The 16,440-nt window shown below is 45.5% G+C and overlaps 1 protein-coding gene across 1 annotated transcript in view; it reads right to left on the bottom strand.

The window, feature by feature from the left end:
- The window catches only part of ADAM12 (ADAM metallopeptidase domain 12), a 189,428-nt gene extending 173,783 nt beyond the window's left edge, over window positions 1-15,645 (bottom strand). Inside the window, exon 1 of the mRNA XM_063339585.1 lies at window positions 15,381-15,645. Coding sequence (XP_063195655.1) covers window positions 15,381-15,501 — 121 coding nt within the window. The 5' untranslated portion in view covers window positions 15,502-15,645. The remainder of the gene's footprint in view (window positions 1-15,380) is intronic.
- Window positions 15,646-16,440: the final 795 nt, after the last annotated feature.

Raw genomic sequence — 16,440 nt, 5'->3', positions numbered from 1 at the left:
GTCCGTTCTCCACTAAGGTGGAGAAACGCTAGCATTACCCGCCTTCCCTCCCCCCATCGCCTTCGTGCCAGGAGGTGCAGAGGGAAGGTGATGGGGTACCGTTTTAGCGGCTGAACCGTGTTACGGGAGTGAGAGGAGAGCTGTCGGGTCAGACCTGCCCACACAGCCCAGTGCCGGGTACTGCCACCCCAGCAACCTCCCTGCCCTCTCGGGCCACCTAACGCTCTTTGAGGATCACGACTTCACGTTTGGGCAGAATGAGCCCACTGTAGCCACTGTTAGATTAGCTTAAAAACACCTACGCAGCCGTTAGGGTTAAGCTGAAGTGCAAAGAAGACAAGTTCAGTATTTTCCAGCATGCTTTTAAAAATATGACACTCGCCCTAAAACAGGGCAGGGGGGAAGGGGGGGAAGGCTAAGATAAAAAGATAAAGTATATTTGGGAGAGGAAATGTGCTTATAATACGGGTGTTCTAGCAGAGAAAGGGTTCTCACCCCACCTTCAGCACAGCCCAAGCCCAAGTGACAGGGTCCGGGAGTGTCAGCCCTTGGAAGGGATGCTCCAAACCCTGCAGAGGAATGGGTTCACCCCTTTGGAGGCATCTCATCTGCCTAGGAGGGTCTAAACAGAACCTTACCGCTTTTTATTCTGATTATCAGGCAGTGAGGTCCCTGCACAGAACAGAAATTTATGAAGCATATCTCACAGAAATGAGAAAAGTTTGGCTCTAGCCCTGATTTTTTTTTTTTCTTGGCTCACTAGAGCAGTCTCAACTATATGAATTAAATGACTCAGGCCCTTCTATTATTTTGTAGGATTTGCACTCCGAAAGTTTCATGAAATCTAAGTTTTAAGAAACCCTGTGAGCACACTTTTCCTCCCACGGATGCATTGTCTACATTGCTTCCACCCAGTCTTACACCACGGAGCTGCAGCTAGAGACCAGGAAGCATCAAAGTCTTTCTGGTACTCCTACATGTGCAAGTTGCCTTTCTTATTAATTCTGCAAAGCATTAACATCACAACATTACCCGAAAGGGAAGAAAAAGGAGAGGGGGAGGGATCAGCATTTGCGCACAGATGTGTTATTCCCCCATTACATCGCGTGGTCCAGAAAGTGCAACCGCTATAAAAATATCACGGGGGAAAAAGGAACAATATCTACACAAAGTGCGGTTCGATTTTGCCACTCCTATTCATCATGACAAAGTGATGCTTGCGGTGCGTAACAAAGCAAGGTTACAACAAGCAAATTTAATCTTACACACATGCTTATTTATCTGCACACTGAAAATGCATATTGTGCAGACGCGTTGATAGTCTGGAGACAGACATCAAGACAGGTTTATAGGCAGCAGTTGGATCTTTATTGGAAGAGATAATTTATTTGGGGGAAACAAAACAGACAAGCTTTAGAGTTTGCAAACTTTTCTGAAGCCGTAGCATTTATAAAACAGGAGATCAAGTTCTGCCTAGTTGCTTTCCTTCAGCCAAATATTTTGCTGCTTATCTGAATGCTTTTATTTAAATTATTGGGCGTGATAAAAATCACGGCTTCCTGCAGGAGGCGGAGAAAGCACCGCAGCCCAGTCACGGGGCCTCAACCTGAAGAGCGCTTGGGCACATGCTTAATGTTACGCACTTGCTTAACTCCCAACCGTCCTCAGTGTGATATATGCACATTTAAGTTTCTTTTGTAAATCAAATAACGATGTTTTTCCTGATTTAAAGTCGTTATATTTACGTACTGAAAGACTACATAATAAAGAAACCCGTATAACTGACAGGTAAGCTCTAGATCAGTCTTTAAATATAAAAGTAGGGGGAAGATAAAAAGGTAGATCCTTTAAATAGGACTCTGCAGCCCGACTGCAAAGCTCCAAAGAACACGTTGCAGAAAACAAGGGATCGCAGCCAACGAAGAGCGACCCACACACATCTGTCGAGAAGGGAAAGATGCCAGCATCTGAAGGGCCATGGAGCCCGACCGAACAACAGGACGCAGACGGAAAAGACAGAGGTAGAGGAAGACTCGAAGTCAGGAGGAAAAAAAAAAAAAACAAAAACCACAAAACCATACAAAGAGAGCCAGGTGAAAAAACGGTAGGCATAGGAATGGAAGTGTGCAGGAAACTTTGAAGAAACGAGATAAGCAGACGCGCAGCCCCAGAGCGGCAGCGTGGGCTTCTGAGTAGCTACACAGGTGGGATGGCTGCTGGCAACCTCGGAGCGCCTTCGGCACTCACAGCCCTCGCCTCAAAGTTGGAAACACCAAAGAATTCATCCCAGTGAGGGCTACTTCACCCTGGCTCTTGCCCAATGGCTGAACAAAACACAGTCCAAGTTTTCTTCTGTTAGTTTCGGGCCACCCATCTCTGCACAGAAGCGGAGCCCTCCTGTCCAAGGAGCACCACGAGAAGAGCGCGGTGGGACAGGACCGGAGATCTGCGCTAACAAAGGGTTTCCATCACCCTGATCACGTCCCGTGAGCTCCCAGTGCTGCCGTCCTTCATGCGCGCAGACGTGCTGGTATTTCCCCTCTGCCACTCTTCATCTCCTTTACCCATTTTCATTAGGATTTCTTTGAAGCTGGAACCATTAGAGTTGTTTGCGTTACATTAATAATGAGGCCTCTTCTCTACGGGGACTCTTGGTATTACAGCAATATAAATAGTGTAATAATTGAAATCAGAGAATTTAAATTCTGGTAACGTGTCATGAGAGGGGAAGAAAATCAGGCCATCTTTATTACCAGAAACTTTTATTAGACCCAGGTTTCCTATCTTTTGTGTCACATGCACCTACTTACTCACCTTCTTATTTTCCATTTCAGTGAAATTCTGTCCAGTTCTTCCTGACGCAAGCTCGTCTCCCACTTTTTCACATGAAAAACTCACAGTCGTGTCTATCTGTTTTCTATTTTCAGCCTGTGCTGAAGGTAACGCTTTTGATCCACAAGCAGCCCACAAGCTGATGTAGCACCCTTTATTCTTTTTTTTTTTCCCCCCAGTAATATAAAAGATACTTCGTACAAATAGTGAGATGAGTAGATGTTATCTGTCAGTGACTTTTGTGCGCCTTAAATATTTTTCATCTGCCATGTACTTCTACAACTTTTCTTCTTTGCTCAGTATCATACAAGGAGTTGTTGGCAAAGAAGTTAAGAACAGTTTTCATCTTTTGGCTTTGTATTTCAGTTCCTCTGAGCTCTATGTAAAATAAACTCCAAGCATGCGATGTGACATCTTTGTTTAATGGCCGCTGCCTCCTGAAGAAGCCCAGACGCACTTCAGTTTTGCATTTACTTAAAATTAATAAGCTCTTAGTTAGGCAGTGCAATTTATTTGTCCTCAGGATAAACAAAAAGGTGAATGCTCTCAATACCGAGTGGGTCTGGATAAAATGGGCTGAAGCGGAAGATAAAAAATAAAATTCCCCCCAGCTGCACACCCCTGCCGTCCTGCTAGTGCTTGTTCTGCTCCCCACTGCCCCGGCGCGGCACAGGAGTGCGGAGTCAGACCTGGGGTGGTTTATAAAAACCATCCATCTATCCACATACAGATTTACAACGAAGCCGACATATGACACTGCGCTTCCTTCCCGTTGTGGAAGCGTGCGTTCTGGGAGTCCCATCCGCACGCCTTGTCCCACACACGTTAACGTGACCCCACCGGGGTCCCCAGGCACCCGAGGGCACCCCACTGCAGCCCAGCCCCAGTGATGCTGCGGGATGCCCATCTCCAGCCCATCTCCCCGGCACACTGCACCCAGGTACCCTTCGTGTCACCCATAATAACAGAAGCGGCGGGTGGGGGAATAAAAAAAAAAAAAAAAAGCCTAAATTAAATTAAATTCTATTTTCCTTGCGTTACCTTTCATATTACAAACGGGCTCAGCATTGTAAGTTGCCGCCTTTTTCCTCTGCAACAAAGCACCAATGCACCGGAATCATCTTAGGACAGAAAAGAATAATAGGACAGAGTAATCTGTCCGCAAACTGAAAACAGCTACCGGCACTGCTCTGTATCGCAAGGCGTGGAAGCCAGGAAGAGCATACTTTATCCATTTCCCTCCTCGTTTTCTCCAGCTTCCTCGGCTTAGTTCACAGTCAGTGGGATCCGCGACTTGGATGGGCCATTTCTGGCTATGGAGGAAGGGCTGTATATACGCGGCTGCCTCCTGCACTCACCGGAACATTGGCAATTAGTTTTGTGGCAGGGTATGGAGGCATCCCCACAGGCTCTCCCAGCAGCTGGCTTCCCCGATAGCCCAGGATACCTTGGATCTGCTCTGTGCCGCCACACCAGCAAGCTGGGCAGGAACCCCAAGAGAGCCACCACTGCCAACAGGGACATCCATCAGAAGAGCTTTATTCCCCCCCATCTGTTACTTCTCTCTTGTGTCTTATTTGGGCCGATTTTTATATCGCCTCCAGACTCAAAATAGAACTTTTTAATCCAAAATTACCAAGCTTACACAGTGAGAGGGCCAAGCATTTGCCCTTCAAGATGCTCTGGCGGGGGGTTGGACTAGATGATCTCCAGAGGTCCCTTCCAACCCTACGGTTCTATGATTCTATGGGGGTGAACTTAGAAAATTTAAGAAGGGCGTGAAACTGGGTAAGGAATAGAGACTACCCACCAAGCACATCGCTAACCAACCAGGTAAAGGAAGGCTTCTGTCAAGGTTTAGTAAGAAAATGTAGTAGGATCAGCCTTAATATTTCTATCGGCAACCTTTACTTAATGTGCAGAAATGTCCTCCTGAATTCCAGTGCTCCAAGTTAGGAGACAACATCTGCACAGAGAAGGACAGGAATATTACAAAAGAACCCAATAACTTGCAGACCGGAGCAAAGGGTTGAGACCACGTAGTACAGAATGGAAGGCCGTATTCTTAGGGACTAGTAAGTTTTCTGCTCTACGTGGTCATCCCCAAAGGCAAATGACACAAGAAAGATCCATACATGCTATTCACTATGACATCGATGTCACATGAAGCAAAGACAGTCCTGGAACGATGCATCAAAAGAGGTGTTTGCAGTGAATATCAGACATTGAAGTTACTGCTGAGAGTTACCAACACAAGAACATCTGAATACTGCGGGCGTTTCTCCTCACCTGCGTTCACGGAACATTAATTCAGCCTGGAGCTGGTGGATCGGAAAGGCTGCCAGGGTGATCAGGGAAGTGGAAAGACTTAATTACAAGAAGGGAACTAAAGAGAATTATTTTGCATAATCTAGAAAACCAAAGATGACAGGGCCCATGAATATCCTTTAGCTTTATATACCTCTTGGTATTTATCTTGCCAGCGCTGATATATTTATAGATGGCAAGAGCAGAAAATGGCTACACATGAAGTTAGATTGGATTGCAATACAGGACTTCAGAGCAAAGGAGGACTGCAGCCAGCTCTTGTGCATTAAGGAAAAAAAAAATAAATTAAAAATCAATTCGCTTTAAATGGAAATTGTTAACATTAGGACTCAGACTATATCATGCCAAAACCAAAAAGTGTCAACTATCCAACTATCCAGCCAAGGAGTGGGGAGGATGCGTACTCCCAGTCCTCCGTTTCAATCCGTCTTCCAGCAAAAGCCCAAACATTACCCAAGCTAAACATTATCCAGGTACAGATCTCGCTGAAACCACCTTCTGCGATGGTACCCGTTCTGTTTGAAACAGGAAAAATAATAAATTGTCACCTGTTAACATAACAAAAATACAAGTTATAATAATATCTGGTAATAAATAAGGAAATGCTGCAAAATAAACCCATAAAAGATTTCCAGTGGGTAACGATTAAAGAAAGAAAGCCCAGTAACTTGCATAGGGTCGAATGAGCAATAGCTTGCCTTCAAGTCAACTGTCCATGCATCTTAAATTTTACACTAACCACCATCTGAAGACACAGCCGCCCTCTCAAAAGAAAGGACACAAATCAGAAGCTCCACCAGACTGATAAGGTACTTCCCATTATCCCGCTAAAAGCGACTTACACAGCTTTAAAAGAGACAGCACATAACATGCCAGACTCTGCCCCCACCTGAGAACAAGCACAAAAGTCTGGGCAAGATTTGACTGTGCATAAAATAAAAATCTTTTTCTTACAGAAAAGTTTTTATTTGTTCAAAATCATAAATTATTTTTCCAACTAACCTTTGCACGTCTAAGCAGTATATTGATTCTCTCTGCAAAATCTAGTAAAATTAGGCTTTTCATGGCCTGCCTGGAAAATAATTCTTTAAAAGAAAAAAAAAAAAAAAAAAAAAAAAAAAAAAGGCAAGCAAGCCACCTAACTAAAACAAAGTTCTGCTTGTCTTCTCACTCCTCCCCCATTCCCAAACCCAAGACCTCAAGCATTTAAGCACAAGTAACTTTTGGAACGCAACTAATTCTGTGGATCTTCTTGGACTTGATTCTTGCCTTTTCCTTCACGCTGCAAAATTACAACTCAGGTACAAAATTTTTTAAAACATCAAAAGTCAGCAAAGGTCTTTGATGAGCCTGAGGACAGGCAACAGTAAGATGACTCCGCACGTTTCTGAATTTAATTTTCTGTTCTTTCTGCTTCCAATGAAAGATCATCCCTTCGCCAGCTTGACAGGTCTGTCAACTTTGAACTGATCCGTGCGCGACTCCGCAGCATCTCCACTTGATCTTTCACACTAAGCAGCTTCACGGGCACTGACCGCCCGGATGAGAAATTGGAGTTTGAGAGGCACTGATCCCTTTTAACTAAACAGCATTAGAAACATGCTTTTTAATATTTTGATTTTATAAATTCTAAGAACTATCTCCTGTCATCACTTGTTCTTGCACGAGCTATTCCCTTCCTAAATCTAATTCTGCTGATGAAATAATCTGCCACAGGAAACAGCCCTACCACCCCTCCCCCACGAAAGCCCATAAACTCCATGGAAAAAGTCATGTGTTCAACAGTTTAACATGGACACGGGAGTGAAAGCTTAAATTTGAGGGTAACTTGCTGTTTCTTCTCCACTAAAGGCTCTGCGGTCAGTGTCACCGCGCGACCAGCTGAACAAACTAATGACACATTTTAGGGCGAAAAATAGAGAGAGAGGGGGGGGAAAAAAAAGAAAAATAAAATGTTCATTGTGGAACATACCCCCTAAGCAGTTGGATCATCTTAATCTTCAAGCTTCTGTAATACAACTGTTGGAAGGCTCTAAGTTTGCGCACAATAAAGTGCTTTATTCAGGGAACCATATGACTCCATCAGTCATTCAAGCACATGTTTGGCACAGATTGAAAGTGAAAAGCATAGCTAAGTCAAATATTTCAAAACTGAACTTGTCTTTCTAACACACATGGTTTATATATTGGTGTAATATCTATATAACTTTTCAGTTCTCATATACGGTAATGTCATGGCTAGAGTACAAAATGATGTCTGCTGCACCGGGCAGCATCGCGCTTCTTGGGAGTTAACACATGCCAAAAAGCCATTTACTAGGAAATTAAAAGAGAACTATCACACTTGACAGGTCCTCAAGAAAACTGTAAAAATAGCTTTTGTTCATTCTAATTCCTGAATATCCATTTCTCAAATCAGGATGCTACCCCATTCTTCGCTAGAGAGCTGCGCTGTAACGAATCCAGGACAGCCAGTTCCTTCCTCATCACGCGCCCGAGATTGGTCCCCTCTGTTTGCAGATGAAATATTGCTCATCATACAGAGTTACTCCTGCTGATGCAAATGCGATTAAAGCAATCTTGGGAGAGCACAGTGTGATTAAAGCCTAAGTAATGCGAGAAGGATTTGGGCTCTCATTATACAAAATACATATTGAAATGCACTCAAGGAAAGAAGCCAGTATATCTCAATATCCTCCCTGTTCTCGAGAACAAAATGTGACAAGTGGAGTTTTGAGAACAACATTTGCCATTGACTGCAGGAGGGGGCAGGGAGACTGCGGAAGGTTTCAAATAGTGAAAACCCAGCTTTATTACTGTGTATAGAATGTATACGTATACTATATTTGGGAAACAGCTGCCCAGGCTCATTTGTGATGTTGTTACGTTTGACTGAGGGATTACTATTCAGGACCAGTCCAAAGACAGAGTTGTCTTTTTTTTTTTTTCTCTCTCCTAGAAGAGAACATTTCAAAATACGAGAGAAATAAAGCAGGGAAGCACTGAGGCGGAGGGCACTTCGGCACACCGGGTGATGGGTATGTATCGAGAGGTTCCCCCCACGGAATTGCTCAGCCCGGAGAGTGCACAGAAAAGGGCAAGTTGTAAGTACAAGATTCAACCCCAAAGCAGCTTTGAAAGGCAAGTGATATAACGGCTTAGGAGAACTTCTGTCCTCTTGCTGCAAATCCTGTTTTAAGTTTGCTTCATTTCCAAGTCCTGATGCACGCCGTATAAATTGACTCAGTCATTCTTCCTCATGAAAAAACATAGGACAGGATTAATAATAGGTGAAAAACAGTGAGGATCGCCTTTCCCACAGGAATTTCCAGGATGCCATAGTGAAGGATGTCCTACCTTAACTCAGCATCACCCCAGCATAGGCACTACTAGGGCACATCTGCTTCTTCCCAAACCGCTGCTCCTTCCCCAAAAGATCCCGTTCCCAGAGATTCTCATTTTGATTATAAACTCAGCCTTTCACCCTTCAGCATCAGCGAGGCAGCACCTAACAAAAAGACTTATTCGAGTAGAGAAGTAACAACCTGTGTTTTACAAGCTCAGACACAACTAGTCCGTAGAGCTCCAATGTCAAAGAAAAAAGCACTGAATATATTCACTTTTCAGCAATGAATCCACATAATTACACGAAAATCCAGATCCAGCGTTCCTCTCCAGCTCCTGCCCTCCGAACCCTCAAGAAAGGCTACTTTCCACCGAATAAAAGTTCAAAATTGCTGCCCAAAATACAATTTCCTCTCGGTCTTTTAAAAGGTACGGTACAATCCTTTTGTCCAAGGATTTACTAGCCTCCCCCACTGAGTACAAGGAATCCCTAGCATAGCTGTATGGAGGGATGTTCCTTCCCATATACAACCATCAGTGAAAAAAAAAAAAGTATTGAGTGGGAGTTTGAGTTGTGCTCGTCACACGCACACAACTTCATTCAGACGTTCTCTGGGAAATCCCACTGAAAACACAGAAAATCCAGCTGAAGCAAATTTCAGTATTAATTTAGGTAAACGTGGATGGGAAACGAGCCGTAGTTCTTTCCCAAGCCTAGCAAATGAGCTACTGGCCCGGGGAGTTAATATCCATCAGGCGTTTTTGTTTGCATGGGGAATACCTGCTACTCGCATTACACAACAGCAGAAAAAGAAAAATTATCTGCACCTGTGCTAACGTAAGCTGTCACTGAACTCTGTCTTCCTATTTTTCAAAACGCGAATGACCAGAAAACTTAAGAGTTACTTAATGTTGCTGAAGCCACCTACCCTGCTCAGGCTTACGTGTGCCACCTCAGAACAAACATCACCATACGGAGCGGATCAGTCCGTAACTCCTGACTTTCACAGGCTTCTTCAGGAGGTGAGCTACGGGAGTAATGACCATTTCTTTTTATTGTTTCCTCAGGGCAGGGAGAACCCCCAGGATACCTTCCCCATAGCTTTGCTCGTCTAACCGACGCATCCTCCCATCCCGCCGAGCAGATTTTAAATGAACAGCACGGAACGTCACCACCAGCTTGTAGAAAGGAGCCACATCCACGGAGGCGAGACAGTTCATCCCAGCTGAGGATCAGACTCACAAACAAGGAATGTACACAACCCAGAATAAATAGACAAGCTCCTTCTTTCTGAGGCGTGAGGATTTCTTCTGCAATGACCCCGGGCCTTCCCCTCAACCACAAGCGTTTAATCAAAGCGTCTCTTCATTGGGGTGCATTTTCCTCACTTGAGAGGCAATACGCGAAGAAATAAATACTATTTCACTTGGCATGCGTACTTCATGCTTTAACATCTGCATCAACGTGCGAGAGCGGTTTTTAACCTGGATACAGTTTTATGACCTCCAGTTCAAAAAGGGCCGTGGATCAGAAATGAGATGCTGCATCCTCCCCTAGAAGCTGCGAAGGCCACAGTTTATTCTCAGCTATAGCTCTGTCCCCGCAGCGCTCTCCATGGCAGGAAAGGAAAGCGATACAGACTTCAGTAGTCCAGACTGAATAGTTCTCCTCCTCACGTCTTCTAACTTCTAACTGCTCTTCAGCACACTGCCGTCACTGCTGAATAAAGACACTGGCGAAGCGAAGCTCCACGCAGGGTCAGGCCCACATGCTCACCTTATTAAATGCAGCATTATGACAAAGTCCAGATTTTTCATTTTTTCAATATTCTTTTTTACATGACTACATCCAAACAAAATGCCATAAACACGGGGATTCGGTGAAGTTTATATTCTAATATATTCTTTCAAAGGTAAGCAGTCACCCATGAGGTTTATTTCTCTCACTTGGTCAGCTGTTTTCAGAATTAGAAAACATTAACTAGAAGCACAAAAACGGCAAACTTTCGCCATTGTCGGAAGAAGGTTTTTCACTCAACGCATCTGACATATACTATTGGACTAAATTTACAGGGACTGACACGGTTCCTCTTAACAAATATCTCAGAATATGATAAGTAGTTAAAGATTCTTTTGCGCCAAAAGACTTTTCATGCCTTTCTGTGTATTACCCAGCATGGTTAACAGGCCATGAAAAAAATTCACTTCTTGCCTTATTAGATTATATATTTTGGACAAGAAAGAATGTGTTCATCAAATCAGCGGTTCCATCCCGTTGGCCTCCTGAATGGACAACCCCCTGCCCCCAAGCTAACCAAGTATTTCCCATCCTATCTCCAAGTCATGGAAAGCAGCGAACCTCATTTATATAGGGTGTAAAAAAATTTATGAAACAACATGAAGTGATTTAACCGAGGAGTCAGCATTTCTGATTAGATGATGCAGCCAATCAAGTCACCTTCTGAACCACGGATGCCAACACCACCCTCGATATCCAACTCTTACTCTTTAGTGTCTTACTCAGACACTAAAAAGAGAAGGTTCAACGTCCTGGAGCAGGGACCTCCTAAGAAACAAGACCTTTTCTCAGTGCAATCCTTTTATCAAAAAGATACAAATTTAATGCAATTGAAGCACTTTGTTTTGTGTTAGCGAGAAACAAGATGCATTGTCCTTTTGGGCTGCACTGTCCTATCGAGAATCAACCGCCAACCCTCTAACAGACTTACGCAAACCATGGATTTTTAATTTTGTTTGTCACAGGTTTGCCCTGGAGACTCAGCAGGGCCTACAAGAAACCTCTGCAGGCGTGACTTAGGCCTCTAGTACTAGAAAATTTTGGACATAACGTGCTTTTGTCCTAGGAGTAATCTGAAAAGCTACTTGAAATGCAAGTACAAGGTGCACGCAACATGAAGAGCAGAATCTGAGATGATGTAGAGTAAAATATAAGAACTTGTAGAGGAAAAACAAAGGCAACAGAAAAAGGCATTAAATTAAAAAACCTCTCCAAGGTGAACAGCATGGAGGGCCTGGCATCCTAAGCAGGGCTGGATGCTGCGTGAGATGCAGAGCTGGGGAGAGCCTGCCGGTGGAGCGGCGCCTGGCCATATCAACGTTAACGGTATTTCAGGCCTAATTGCAAACACCCCGGAAATGTCACTTCTCGCTTTCCAACTCTGACGGCAAAAGTCAGGCCCAAACCCCATCCCATCGGCCCTCAAACGTGCAGCCTCCAAACGTCAGGTTCTCTGGCAGGAGGCTTGGTGGCACCTCCAGCGGAAGCTTCGGCCACCCCGGGCTGGCGGAGGCTGCTCGCCATTCCCGTGCAACGCCGCAGCCCTGGAGCGCAAACGGTACTGCCCAAAAGGATGCACATAAACGCTAATAAAACACAGCCCAGCTGGACTCCTCGGACTATTTGCACTGGCAATGCGAGATATGTTAGAAAAATAGGGATCACTAGTGATAAATCTGTCAGGATTGGGATAGGCAAGGTCTGAACAAGGCTGGTGGAGGACCAAATAAGTCTTTACATAAATTCAGCCTTTTTAAAACAGAATTTCATGATCAATAGCGTCAGCGGCAGCTGACAGCCTGAGTGGAAGTAGCAGATAAACACAGCCCTGATCCACCACCATCACTCATGTGTCCTTAGAGCAGGATGAAAAGCCGCCCAAAACATAGCCTGTCAATCAAGGATGCTCTTTGCGGCTGGATGGCGACCTTTCCAAAAATCTCAAGGAAAGCAAGAGATGAGAAGCCCCGACAAAACACTGGCAAACAAGCCGGCAGCTCCCCAGCGAGCGGCAGAGCTAACGACACGAACATGATTCGAAGAGCGGGCATAGTATCCTCAGCTGGTGTATTTTGGCATGGATCTACGGAGCCCCACGGACAGTGACAGCTCATGCCAGGCTATCTGCAGGGGACCTGATAGGGATAATCGGCAGACAAGAAGGTGATTATACACAGACCGTAAATATCTGCCACAGACGCTGGAACGGTTTGAAAGAGGAGAGTATTTGAAAGTGAGCTCCAAAACACGAAGCGCGTTGGAGAGATCAGTTTTAGAGCGAGAGAGAAGGAAAGATTTCTCCTTCTGCAATTTATTTCTATTCCAGCCAACACAGTTGCAGTCAGCAACAAAAATAAAAACTGAGAGAAAGTTGTTTTAATTGAAGGTAAAAAATTCTCAACTGCAATTTTAGGATTTTCATTTTTCCGCTGTTCTTCCAGCCAGCGCCTAATACCCCAAAGAGATTTAAGAGTTTACACACACACACTAATTTGGAGTTTACCTTTACACACCATCACTTTCATGGTCTGCCCTGCAGATACAGGAAGGCCTTGACTCTGCACAAAGCTTATACAGATGTAGATTTTAAGGCATTTGACTAAATCTCTAAGATTAGATCTTATCCTACTAGGTACTACCCTCCGCCGGGATAGCAAAGCTCATTTCGCTTTGCTGAGGCTGGTACTTCAGTTGGTTTTCCTTTTTGTCCATGAGGTCCTTTAGCCAACAACCAACAGCTAGCAACACCGAAAACTGGAAAAGGCCATTGTAAAACCATAAAAACTGGAAAGGAAACTAAAAGTGAGCGGCAAGGCTACTCTTTAAGTTGTCTATCTCATAACCTGAGAATTTCTGTTTAATATTAAGAGTTGTTACTAGGGCAGTCCCACGTTATGCTTATCTCTTGCCACATTTCAAAACCAGTTTTCAAGACATCGCATAATTTAAACTTCTGTCTTCATCACTAAGCATGCGTTTATATAAAAATTAGCATGTCCTGGCAGCACCTCAGATCCCTAAAACCGGGCCCAGGGCAGGCGCGGCGGTAAAGGTAGAGGTTGCAAAGCTCCAGAACGGCGGTGGAGATGCGTGCCAGCACAGCTAAGAGGACTTTTCGTCACCGGGCAGCTTCGCTGGGTCTCAAAACAGGCGGCTGTAACTTTCAGCACCTCTGCCACCAAGAGAGCAGCACACGCTCTGGCAAAGCCAAAGCTGGTCTCTGCTTCCCCGGGATAAAAAAAAAAAAAAAAAAAAAAAAAGGAATTAAAGGAGAGGATGCTCTGCTCGCCGGGCACTCTGGCTGCAGATGCAAAAGAGCAAGTTAGAGACATGTTACAGGAAGAAAAGGAGTGGGAGGGATGTGTCAAGGCAAACCTAAAATCCAGCTGGGTCAGCAAGCAGCACTGCTGCTCAAGCTCAGGCACCAGAAGATGGGCACCATGAAGATGAGCAGCTGACACAAACTCTACGGGAGCTCAATTCAGCGGCGCAAACGGAACCCCAGAGCTTCAGCTTGGCTCTCGGGGGATCCCAAACCACAGGTAGCAGGATTTCCACCCCCACTTACCATTCCGCCCTCTCATCTGTGTGCTAGATCCAAGTCACCTGCAGTTTGCCCTCTTATTTTATTGGAGGGACGACTGCTTGGGGTACGTTTAGTTCTTCATTTCTGTCACGGGTGAATGCTTGAAGCATCTTACCTCAAACTTTCCTGGATACGTGGTCAAGTTTACCCTCTGTGCTAGCCCACCTCCAACACAGGGAGGGCCCCGGGCAGCCCCAGGGGGTCCCACGCTCAGAGAAGGGGCACGTGGTGCCCCCACCCAAACAGCCCCCCCCTCCACCCACCACTGCTGGGGACCTGTTTCTCCTCATCTACCTGAGAACTGCTGCAGGCTTTAACCCATACACGCTGCTTTGGTGTAAACACCAATGTTAACGAAGAGAAATTAAGAACCCCTCACAAAGGCCAAGCAAAGCTTCACCTCCCGTTACTTCATTAACATAAACCCTCCCCGCTCCATTAAACTTGCTCCGTCTGCCCTAGGATTTCAACGTGCTGGCTAACGGGATATAAAGTTTATCTCTCTCTTCCTCTTCGCAAGTCCAGAGCCCAAGTCCCAGCGAAAGAGTCGCTGCGCATACATTTGGAGACAAGCAAACATTTACAAAGTTTAAAGTTACAATGAAAAAAAAAAAAAAAAAACCAAAACAAAAAAAAAAAACCCCAAAAAAACCCCAACCACCAAAAAAGACCCCGGGGGGACAAGAGTTTGTAGTAACACGTAGGGACACGCGCACCCTTCAGCGCTGCTACATATATTTACGCCAGAGAATCTCCCTTCCACTCTCGCGTAAAATATAGGGCCTGGGCCCTCCAAGGATTCCCGAAAAAGCCCCAGACTTGGCGTACAAAGAGACGGGTGACTTTTTCTAGGCTCTTCCCCCCCCCCCCGCCATCTGCCACGACTTTGCAAAAACATCTTTAAAAAAAAAAAAAAAACAAACCACAAAACACCAAACCAAACCTGAAGACACCGATCTGCCCCCCCCACCCCTCCCCGGGTCACTCTGAATGAACGCGGCGGCGAGGAAACTTTTACCCGGCAAAAATAAAAAAAAAAAAAATTAAAAAAAAAAGAAAGAGACGCTTTTTGACCAGCAGGATTTGGCTTTTTCCAGGCAATTCTCGCCGGCTGGAAACACGAGTCGGAATTCTCTGACAATACTCTTCAAAACCTGAATTCAGCCCCAAGGCTGCTGTTCACAGGGGACCCCTGAGGGGATAAGTGACCCCCGCAGGGCACCCCCCATCCTCCGCGGGTTCCCCCCCCCCCCCTCCCGCCTCCCTCCCCCGCACCGCGGCCGCGGTGCGGGGGAGGGAGGCGGGAGGGGGGGGGGGGGGGGCGCGCAAAATCCGCGCCGGGAGCTTGTGGGTGCGCTTTGTTAAAAGTCATTTTTCTGTTGCTGGTCCCCTTAAAAGGGAGCGTAAGGTGAGGAAGTATTTTTTTTTAAAAAAAAAAAAAAAAACACCAAAAAAAAATTAAATCTCTCTCTCTCTATCTCGTGAACTTACCTTGCGCTCTGGGTGATGCTAAGAAGAGCCAGCTGAGGCTGAGCAGCAGCAGCATGGAAATCTGGGCTGGGGGGTGCGGAGGAGGGAAGCGCTGCCGCTCGGCATGGAGAGGCTTTGACATCTTAGCCCAGACGGAGGGAGACAAACTTTCATCAGCTGGGGCTGGAGAGCAGCACCATAATATACAGTTACAGAGAGGAGCGAGCCGGGACTCAGGATGTGAGAGATTTCCTGCATGCAGTTAACTCCAAAACCCCTCCTGCTCCCGCTGATGAGTTGGGCTCTGCTTTCTTAAGGGGAGGGAGGGGAAAAAAAAAAAAAAAAAAAAAAAAAAAGAAAAAGAAAAAGGAAGAAAAAAAAAGTTAAAAAAAAAAAAAGTTGTTCTTCCTTTTTAAAGAGGTTTGGGGTTTGTTTTTTTTTTTTTGTTTGTTTTGTTTGTTTTGGCAAGGGAAATGCTGCTGACCGTTGCAATTAAGGAGCAGCCCGTCCGCGCTGGCTTGCGCTCCCCGCGCTCATTAGCGTGGAACAAATGAGCTCCGCGCCCGCCGCTCCGCCGGGTCCTACCGCCCGCCGCCGCGCAGGCACCTCCGCCGCTCCGGCGGGGGTGGCGGGGGGCACCTCTGGGGTCCCCCCCGCCTTCTCCCTCCCAGCTGCCAAGGATTCCCCGTTTCTGCTGCACACACAGCCCTGGCTGCTTCCTCTGGAAAGCCATCTGCATACGTTAGAGCTCGGGGATTATTTATTAGTTCCATAATTATTTCAGAGTTGTTCCTGGTGCCTCCGACTTATTTTATATTGTGGGGTGGTTTGGTTTGGTTTTTTTTTTTTAAAGAAAAAAAAAAAAACAACAAAAAACAACCAACACACCCACAGAGTTGCCAGATGCATTTTTTAAAATCCTCCTCATTCAAATTATTATTACTGACTGTCTGGGAGAATAACTAAATACAGACTATCTATTCCTTAACGTACCACCAAAATACATGTAACGCCCACATGTTGCGCAGAATGCTGCAGAGCAGTAGAAAGAAAGATCCTAATCCTGTAAATCCTCGCACAC

This window comes from Chroicocephalus ridibundus, chromosome 6 (genome assembly GCF_963924245.1).
Source record: "Chroicocephalus ridibundus chromosome 6, bChrRid1.1, whole genome shotgun sequence".
Classification (NCBI taxonomy): Eukaryota; Metazoa; Chordata; class Aves; order Charadriiformes; family Laridae; genus Chroicocephalus; species Chroicocephalus ridibundus.
The sequence above is the reverse complement of the archived record's forward strand: the minus strand, read 5'-3'. Positions and strand labels throughout refer to the sequence as shown.